This window comes from Trichosurus vulpecula, chromosome 3 (assembly GCF_011100635.1).
Source record: "Trichosurus vulpecula isolate mTriVul1 chromosome 3, mTriVul1.pri, whole genome shotgun sequence".
Classification (NCBI taxonomy): Eukaryota; Metazoa; Chordata; class Mammalia; order Diprotodontia; family Phalangeridae; genus Trichosurus; species Trichosurus vulpecula.
This window is the reverse complement of record NC_050575.1, coordinates 324057740-324068262: the sequence shown is the minus strand read 5'-3', so window position 1 is coordinate 324068262 and position 10523 is coordinate 324057740. Positions and strand designations below refer to the sequence as shown.

General features: G+C 38.2%; 1 protein-coding gene across 1 annotated transcript in view; it reads right to left on the bottom strand.

Moving 5' to 3' along the window:
* Window positions 1–10523, bottom strand: part of VPS54 (VPS54 subunit of GARP complex) — an 80310-nt gene that overhangs the window by 3088 nt on the left and 66699 nt on the right. The window contains exons 21-22 of the mRNA XM_036750781.1: window positions 4182–4289; window positions 1798–1892 (exon numbers count right to left, since the gene is read on the bottom strand). Of these exons, the coding sequence (XP_036606676.1) occupies window positions 1798–1892; window positions 4182–4289 (203 nt within the window). The remainder of the gene's footprint in view (window positions 1–1797; window positions 1893–4181; window positions 4290–10523) is intronic.

Below are 10523 nucleotides of genomic sequence, written 5' to 3'. Positions count from 1 at the left end.
TTAAAAATTGTCCTTTACATGTAACTGAAAAAAAAATTACCTTTTTTTTTTTAAGATAAGCAAATTTAAGCTGAAAAAGGTGACATGGCTAGCTCGGGGGTCACACAGCTATTAAGTATTAGAGTGGGGCTTGGACTCGAGACTCCCTGTCCCCAAACCCAGAGCTCTGCTGGCTGTGTCCTGAAGTCCTGTGCACCTCACCCAGTTATGGAGGTCACAAGAATGGTAAATGCCCTCAAGAGTCACCGCATATTCTAGCCTTCATCCAATGTACCTGAAGTAACAGAGTTTTTAAATATGAGACAAAGTTCAACAAAGGCCTTGCACTTAATTCAAGAAAAATTTTAGATTCAAAGTGTTTTTTGCTCAAGAAACAGATTTTTAAAATGAAAGGCAGCACAATCTAATAGAGCAGCAAACCTTAAAATCAGGAAGACCCAGGTTCAGCCTCTCAATACCCCAAGAACACTCACTATAAATTCTGGACAGACCACTGTTAATCTGTACTAGTGGAGGAGGTTCCCATCCTTATGATGTAGTGCTCAATATGTACACTGGCTGAAGGGAAAAGCGATTCAAAAAGATCAAAACCTTATCAATGTGAAGACATGAACTTAGAAACTGGATGGCAATTTAGCATAAAACGTTTTTAACATTTCTTCTGCAGCACTGTTGGGGAGATAGTTACACTGGGATAAATTCTTTTTAGTTAACACCAATATTTAACAAATATCCTGCTTTAAATAGGGTGCACAAAAAATAATGCAGTGAAAATAATATATACTTTACAGGCTCATTTAAAGGACAAAGGCTGCTTCAATATCTCAGTTTATTATGTACTTGATGAGTGTAAAGCCTACAATTTCATGGATGATGTTCTTTCAAGAACTTAATAGACATGAAATGACTCATTTGAATGATATACAGAAAGAGATTGTGACAGTAAGTAGCTATAAGAATGTCACATGCAAAAGAAATCAATTCATAACAAAGATTACTGGCTAATAAATGAGCTAACTTGGTTGCCTTAGAACTGCCAAAGCTTGAAGATCAAACTAGACTTCATTAATGGGAATAAAAGTAATGAGGTACCTGCCCAACATAGGATCAGGGGTTTTTAATCCTATTCCTGGATGTTTCCTTTAGCAGAAATTACATATCTTATAAGCCCCAAATCAGTAATATCTTTTTTAAAATTTAGTTAGTAAAATCAGTCCAATGATCATCTGTGCAAAAAGAAGTACACTGACAATAAGTAAATACAGCATTTTTCTCTTTTCTTTCTTCCTCTTCAACACAAAACACCTAAACTAAAACTATTATCTGTGTCTAATTGGGAATAAGTTGGGGGTAAAGAGTTTCCAAATAGTTTTTAGCAGGATAACTTCAGAATATTACTTTAGGCCAGCCTTCCTAGCACAGGACTCAACAGCTCTCCCCAAATACTTCTCCCTCCAACTTGCTGATGTCTGAAATTCCTTTAAGAAGGTACAAAGTTTTTAACTTCATAATGAGAGAAAAAGGCTTAGAATTCCAGTGCCTTGGAAATACAAATATACCAAGCTGAACTTATCCTAATGGGTAAACTACTTTAAGATCTTTTCTAAAATGCCCATTTTGGTAGAGAAGAGGATGCTCGTTCCCTGAAGACAACACCATTAAATGGAAGGGGAAACTATAGGTCAAAGACAAGTGGAGGTCAGACACTGGGTGTGATGGTTACAAGAGGGAAAAATGGAACCATAAGAGAAAAATTAATAAAGCAATCCAGAAGGGAAAAATACATTAAAAGTATACCCATTTTGAGGTCCTCCGTCGTTTACCACGTTCAAGTGAGATAACTGTCTCTTCATGTGGACTTTGTAGCTTGCGTTAATTCTTAAAAACAGTATCTGGAAACACATGGGGGAAAAAGTTATTTGACATTCTCCTGGAAAGGAAAATAAAACGAGCCTTTGAATGGTTGATTACTTTTAAAGGAAAACCTACAATATGAAACTAAACTTTAAAAGATTAGTCATGGCAGCCCCATTAATGTGACTGCCTTCTCTGTAGAATGAAAATTTTCTTTTGCACCATCTGGTTTCCTGCCTCTTACAAAAGGTGTTCTGGTGTACGCAGTCTGGATCAGACGATAAAAATTAATGATAATTTGAATGATTTGGGAGACTTTCTTCCATATCTACTCCAGGAAGACTTCCCCAATTGCCCACTTCTCCCTCTTGACATTGCTTTGTACTGACTTATCTTAGTCCATACGGACTCTTTACAGTACACTACACCTGCCTCTGGGGAAAGGACTATCCAACAGGATGCCTGTTTTCTTGTCTTCCATATCCTCCTTTTTTAGCGCAGTGACGTTCATATGCTAGGCTCCTAAATGAACTGAACTTTAAAATGCCTTCACTTAGGAACTAAAGTTAATGTTTAGAAAGGGAAAGCCTCACCCATTATGAGAGTACTAGAAATTATTGGGAAGCCACACTACATTACTGCTGAAACAAAGGTTTGGGTACGGTGTCACCTGTGGTCAAGCATTCCCTCTCATAAAGATTTTGTGAGGTTGTACATTTTCCCCTTTTCCATGCTCTAAAACTACATGGTTTTTATTTAAGGAGGATCCTTGGGATTGATGACAACATGTCATAAAAATTTACCACAGTCTGACAGTACCTAGCTTTCGTGAAAAGTCCATGAGAAGACAAAAGAATGAAGATAACGCACAGAGAGACAAATATACTCTTTCAACTAGAACCGGCAGGCTTAGAACAGCAGAATGGTCAGGGATTTTGTGTGTGAAGTAAGAGAGGCCAACAAGAAAAGGACAAGCAGTGAGGGGCCCTACAAGGGGTACTTCATATGCTCCCTGGCATTCTGAGTACTTCAGTTTGAGTCCCAGGGCACCAGGGAAGTAAGATACATTCATGGTAGAAAAATCAACTAGGTTTTTGAAAAGCCAGTCCCCTTGCATGAGGAAAACCACCAAATGAAGTAGCATCCACAACTGCTTGGTATGCTTTGCCTGATTCTATTTATTTAAGGGAAGGCTTCTGGGGGAGGGGAAGAGATGTAGACTTAGTGGGTTGTGAGAGAAATGCAAAAATAAAAAATCAATAAAGTATTTTAAATGCATAGAAGAAAACAAAGTTCTGAAGAAGATAGTCACACAGAGCACATTATTTTTAAAAATTTATCATATACTTTAAAAACAAAGTACGTAACAGAAGCTGATGGTTTCATATGTAGCATCACTTTGTTCTCCATACAGTGAAAATGTTTGTGTTGATCGAGTTCATAATAAAAAAGAAAAGCTAAAAAAAGCAGAAACAGCATCAGTAGGGGAAGAAGTACAGCAATGAAAGGGGGAACACCAGGCAAGAACAATGGAAAGGCCTCATCAGTATCACTCTCCCTTCACTGGAGGTCAGCAGGCACCCAGAAGGTGGAAGTTTTGATCGGGAAAAGAACAAAAGAACCAATAATTTAAAATGAACATGGGACCTTCAGCAGAGGATAAGCCTAAGTGGGTTTACCATAGTAATGCCATCCAGTACATAGCATAAAAACACTGAATAAATAAATAAAATTAATAAACATTAAAAAAAAACAAAAGACACAACTGTCTCGGGGTGAGTCTCACAAGGTAAGAGAAAATACAGAGAGGGAAGTAAGAAGGTGCCAAAGAATAATTTCGTGAATTTTGCTACTCAAATGAGTTGGGCCACTTGCCTGGCATATATTGTTAACAATAAAGTATACTGATTTTGAGCTCATTGGCCTATAAATAACACCACCAAAGTCTCCTATATTTCATTTGATTACAATAACAATGGGAAAATATATCATGCCTCTCAATAACTTATAACTCTGATTTTTAAAGTTATTAAAAATTTTTGAACCTATGACCCTTACAACCTGAGACTTCAGTATACTAATGACATCTGCCTTTTTACAACTGCTATGGGCTTATCAGATCAAGACACGCTTTGACTTTAGAAATTATATCTTTAGTCAATTAATGCTCAACACATTAACTGAAATAAATGTCATGAACCAACTAACACTCACAAGCAGAGATTTTAACTATGAACGTTTCATTGGGTCAAAAACAACATGGAGTGATACCTTGAAGCTGCAAGCACTGACTGTATATGAATGCAATTTCAGGAACAGAGACTTGCCTGTGTTTGTTCCTCTGGAAGGAGTTCATATATAGCTTCATGCATTTTTGCCATTTGTTTACAGATATTCCTGAAGCAGGTAGAAGGAACAGGAGCTTTCACCTCATACTGGTAACAGAAGATAATAAGAAAATGTTCACATCCTTTCACTGAATTTAAGTTCACTCAGGGCCATACTGGACATTTTTTTGTGCTCCCTAACTTAAGGCATTAAGGTATGATGGCAAGAGTCCTAGACTGAGAGTCAGGAATACCTAGATTAAAATCCCACCTCTGATACTAGCCATGTGACCCTGGGTAAGTCACTTCTCTGAGCCTAAATTTACTCATCTGTAAAACGGGAATGACATCTTTAGGGTCGTTGTTAAGGCTCAAACAATATAATGCATATAAAGTGCTTTGCAAATTTCAAAGTATGAGCTATATAAACACCAACCATAAGTAATATACCACCACATTACCTAACTCACATGGCACTTAGTCTTATTAGTGTGAAATCACTCTGCCACTTCTATTTCTACTTATTCTCTCTATTGAAAAACTTCTAAATATCCCTATGCTATTTTATGTTAGAGAATAATTGGTTACAAATGCCATGTGCTAAATGTTAAAATGTTCCCTCTAACCCCCTAAGAAGTATTGAAAAAGACTATTTTTTTAAGAAGGAGGAATAAAGGATCTAAGGAAAGTATTTGCACTTTCAGATCTGAATTCAGTATTATTTTGCTGGCCTGGAATTAAACTCTGCTTTATTTCATAGTCAAATATTTACAGAGATTTGCAATGGGTATGCAACCAAATTTTGGATATTATGTTATTGCAAGATTAAAGAAAAATTTCTAAATAATTTTGTTTATTGTCAATCTTTCTTACATATAATGTATAGAATGCTAAGTATAGCTGTCATGAAATAAGCCAAACCTGCCTATTACCCTTATGCAGTAATCTGAAAACATGTCAGACCTTGAACTCTAAAGAATTAAACAAAAATACTTGTTCCCAACTCAACTGTAGAGTCAGTCCAGTACACCGTGATCCAACTCTAAAGAATTAAACAAAAATACTTGTTCCCAACTCAACTGTAGAGTCAGTCCAGTACACCGTGATCCCTCACAGCAAAGAATACTATGCAATGAGCAAAAGAAATCTGAGAGCCACTGGCATATGATATACATTACCATTTTAATTTTTTTTCCTCAAGTAATCAAAAAGCAAATACTGGGTCTAGACTCTTTTTAGCTACCACCTAAATTCTACTTTTTAATCAATAAGATTGAAGACAGCAAGCTGGTATAGTCCAAATCATCATTTTTAGCTCAACACACACTTGTCACATTTGGAATAAAGTCAGTATTAATTAAACAATCATTTTACTTACAAGGTTCTAACTAACTAATCTAGCAAACTCACATCTAGTACTATTCTTTGGCAAAATGTGAAATGTTAATATCTATTATATTCTAATAAAACAAATATCATGGAATAGAATATTAGAGAAGTCAAAAAAATTGTGATATTTCTTTCATAGCTCTAAATACTCGTACTGACTTAAGCCACCTGTCCTATTAAAAAAAGGAGTAATTTCTTTACAGAGGTAGAAGTTCCAGGGTGTAATAATTTGGACATATAATCACACTTTTTTTTGATGTAGTAATCAATTATGCTGCTTTTTTCCCCTCTTTTCTAAAAAAAAAATGTTATATGGGATGGTTCTCAGAGGGATAACAGGAGAAATTTTGGTGATGTAATGGTAACAATAAAAATTTATTATTAAAAAAAGGAAAAAAGTAACTAAAAAAATAAATATTGGCTAGGAAGCTTACTCGAACCATACTAGAGGCTCTCGTTACTGTTGTTCCTTTATAACCCAGAATGAAATTTCCTGTGAAACTAGAACCCTTTCTCTTGCTAACCTCTGGCCTCTCATGAGCTCAAGCCACACAGCCCTGTGTGTCTATAGAATACCTCTCCCTAGGTGCAATGCTGTCATGTCAAACTCAACATGTCTAAAACCAAAACATATCCCTCCCCCAGCCTGCTTCTCTTTGTCACTTATTTCTTGTCAGCTGGTACCACCACTCGTGCAGTCTCTTCTACCTGAAATATTATCACTGATTTTCTCTTCTCCCTTACATCTAATCAGCTGCAGAATCTCATCAATTCTATCTCTACATTATCTCCAGCATCCATCCTTGCTTCACTATTCCAAATGCCCCCATCTTAGTTCATGTCTTAGGTACGACTCACCTGTACTACTAGAGTGACATTCTAACAGGTTTTCCTATTCTCACTCTTCCTTCCCACCATTCCAATCCACTCCAACCTTCCCCCTGCTACCAGACTAATCTTTATTCACGGATATGGTCATGTTCCTGCTCTACACAAAAATTGTTAAAGATTCTTAATGGGATAAAGTTCAAATCCCTTACTTAGTATGGATTCAGAGCTTCCATACTGTGGTACTCCTGTGTCTTTCCAGGCTTCTTTTATATTCCTCCCCTATATTCCAGCCAACCGCCCTCCCTGCAACATCTCACAATTTCCCACTCATGGGACTTTGTTCATGATATTCCCAATGCATAGAATACCCACTCCTTCCCTCTTCCTATCTCTTAAACTCCTGCCTCTCCTTTAAAGCTTAAATGTCACCTCTTCCAGAAAGCATTTCTTAATCCCCTGCAAAACCCTTTCCACTTCAGACCTAATACAGCCTCTGATTTATATCTCTTTTACAGTTATACAATTTTGTATTCTAATTATTTGTCTGTGTCAAATTACTCATAAGCTCTATGAGTACAGTGTCCCTGAATTATCTAAACTTTGTATTTCACCAATGTCTATCTAGCACAGTGCTCCATAAACAGTGGAGCACTGTGCTTAATAAATGTTTATGGAATTTTAAATTTGAACTACCTGGTACTTCTACTACCTCTAGGACACACTTGGATTATAGATTTTACACTAAAATCTGTCTCTTGGAAGAAAAAATGCGCTTTCTCCTACTAAACTAATACAAAGTCCCATATTAAGTATCCCTGATATTTTCTGTATTTTTTATTTTTTTTTTATTTTTTAAAATTTATTTATTTAACATATTTAGTTTTCAGCATTGATTTTCACAAGAGTTTGAATTACAAATTTTCTCCCTATTTCTAGCCTCCCCCTACTCCAAGATGACATATATTCTGGTTGCCCTCTTCCCCATTCAGCCCTCCCTTCTGTCACCCCACTCCCCTCCCATCCCCTTTTCCCTTCCTTTCTTATAGGGCAAGATAAATTTCTATGCCCCATTGCCTGTGTATCTTATTTTCTAGTTGCATGCAAAAACTTTTTTTTATGAACATCTGCTTTTAAAACTTTGAGTTCCAAATTCTCTCCCCTCTTCCCTTCCCACCCACCCTGCCTAAGAAGTCAAGCAATTCAACAGAGGCCACATGTGTATCATTATGTATAACTCTTCCACAATACTCATGTTGTGAAAGACTAACTATATTTTGCTCCTTCCCAACCCATCCCCCTTTATTGAATTTTCTCCCTTGACCCTGTCCCCTTTCCAAAGTGTTTGTTTTTTATTACCTCCACCCCCATCTGCCCTCCCCTCCATCATCCCCCCCTTTTTTTTATCTTCTTCCCTCTTCTTTCCTGTGGGGTAAGATACCCAATTGAGTATGTACAGTATTCCCTCCTCAGGCCAAATTTGATGAGAGCAAGATTCACTCATTCCCCCCTCACCTGCCCTCTCCCCTCCTCCCACAGAACTGCTTCCTCTTGCCACCTTTATGCAAGATAATCCACCCCATTCTATCTCTCCCTATCTCCCTCTCTCAATATATTCCTCTCTCATCCCTTAATTTGATTTTATTTCTTTTAGGTATCTTCGCTTCATCTTCAACTCACCCTGTGTCCGCTCTCTCTCTCTCTCTTTATATATATATATATATATATATATATATATATATATATATATACACACACACACACACACACATGTATACATACATGCACATTCACATATATATATATACATACACACATACACACATAAACATATATATATGCATATTCCTTTCAGCTACTATGATATTGAGGTCTCATGAATCATACACATCATCTTTCTATGTAGGAATATAAACAAAACAGTTCAACTTTAGTAAGTCCCTTAAGATTTCTCTTTCTTGTTTACCTTTTCATGCTTCTCTTGATTCCTGTGTTTGAAAGTCAAATTTTCTATTCAGCTCTGGTCTTTTCACTAAGAAAGCTTGAAAGTCCTCTATTTTATTGAAAATCCATATTTTGCCTTGGAGCATGATACTCAGTTTTGCTGGGTAGGTGATTCTAGGTTTTAATCCTAGCTCCATTGACCTCCGGAATATCATATTCCAAGCCCTTCGATCTCTTAATGTAGAAGCTGCCAGATCTTGGGTTATTCTGATTGGGTTTCCACAATACTCAAATTGTTTCTTTCTGGCTGCTTGAAGTATTTTCTCCTTGATCTGGGAGCTCTGGAATTTGGCGACAATATTCCGAGGAGATTTCTTTTTGGGATCCATTTGAGGAGGCGATTGGTGGATTCTTTCAATTTCTATTTTGCCCTGTGGCTCTGTGTCAACAACCCGGCTGGCAGCCTCTGTGGGGGTATAAGATTCACCCACAGCCAACACCCAGAAAGCTGCCAACAGCACAGGTTCTTTCGATCTGCTTAATTAAGGAAAGCAAGGTGAAGGGGTTGACAAGCTTACTTTTAATTCAAATATCATTCAGTTAGTTCAGGGGAAAAAAACCAGCACCCTGAACTTCAAAACAAAATGCAAATTACAGACATCAATAGACTTTGTCTGATTCAAGTCCCAACAGATAGTTACCACAGTTCAACAAAGTTTCAACATCCGGGTTTACAAGCTGGAGGGCTCCTTAGCTACAGCTGCCCGGAGTCTCCTCATCAACACCATCTCCAGAGCCCTGCACCAATAGCTCTGTCCTCCCTTCTTATAGGGCTTTAGACATCATCAGACATCATCTGAATCACCAGAGCTCAGGCTCTGGTGATTGGTTCTTGAGTTGGCCCCTCCCTGTAGGACCCTGGGATGTTCACATCCACATGGATTACATTAACACCTAATGGGGTTTGGGCCTGGGGCTTAGCACCTAGTAAAGCTCACTGAGATAAATTGAGTCACTCAAAGAAAACAAAGACAATTCTGGTTACAGGCTCTAGAATATCAGGGCAGTTCTCCTTGATAATTTCTTGAAAGATGATATCTAGGCTCTTTTTTTGATCATGGCTTTCAGGTAGTCCAATAATTTTTAAATTATCTCTTCTGGATCTGTTTTCCAGGTCAGTGGTTTTTCCAATGAGATATTTCACATTGTCTTCCATTTTTTCATTCCTTTGGTTCTGTTTTATAATATCTTGATTTCTCATCAAGTCACTAGCTTCCACTTGCTCCAATCTAATTTTTAAGGTAGTATTTTCTTCAGTGGTCTTTTGGACCTCCTTTTCCATTTGGCTAATTCTGCCTTTCAAGGCATTCTTCTCCTCATTGGCTTTTTGGAGCTCTTTTGCCATTTGAGTTAGTCTACTTTTTTAAGGTGTTGTTTTCTTCAGTGTACTTTTCAGTATTTTTTGGGGTCTCCTTTAGCAAGTCATTGACTTGTTTTTCATGGTTTTCTGGCATCCTTCTTATTTCTCTTCCCAATTTTTCCTCTACTTGTCTAACTTGCTTTTCCAAATCCTTTTTGAGCTCTTCCATGGCCCGGGACCAGTTCATGTTTTTCTTGGAGGCTTTTGGTGTTGGCTCTTGCACTTTGTTGACTTCTTTAGGCTGTATGTTTTGGTCTTCTTTGTTACCAAAGAAAGAATCCAAAGTCTGAGACTGAATCTGGGTGTGTTTTCGCTGCCTGGCCATATTCCCAACCAGCTAACTTGACCCTTGAGTTTTTCAGCAGGGTATGACTGCTTGTAGACTAAAGAGTTCTATGTTCCACATTTGGGGGGGGGGATACGCCAGCTCTGCCACACCAGCACTGCTCCTTCCCCAAGAACCCCCAACCCGGACTGGGCTTAGATCTTCAGCAGGCTGTGCACTCCTGCTCTGATCCCCCACTTAATTCTTCCCACCAGGTGGGCCTGGGGCCAGAAGCAACAGCAGCTGTAGCTGCCCCACCTCCACTGCCCCGGTGGGGGGTGGGGTGGGGTGGTGGCCAAACTGTGAACTCCTTCCACTCCCACAGCTTTTCCCACTAACCTTCTCTGCTGTTTTTGGTGTTTGTGGGTTGAGAAGTCTGGTAACTGCTGCAGCTCACTGATTCAGGGCGCTAGGGCCCGCTCCGCCCGGCTCCTGG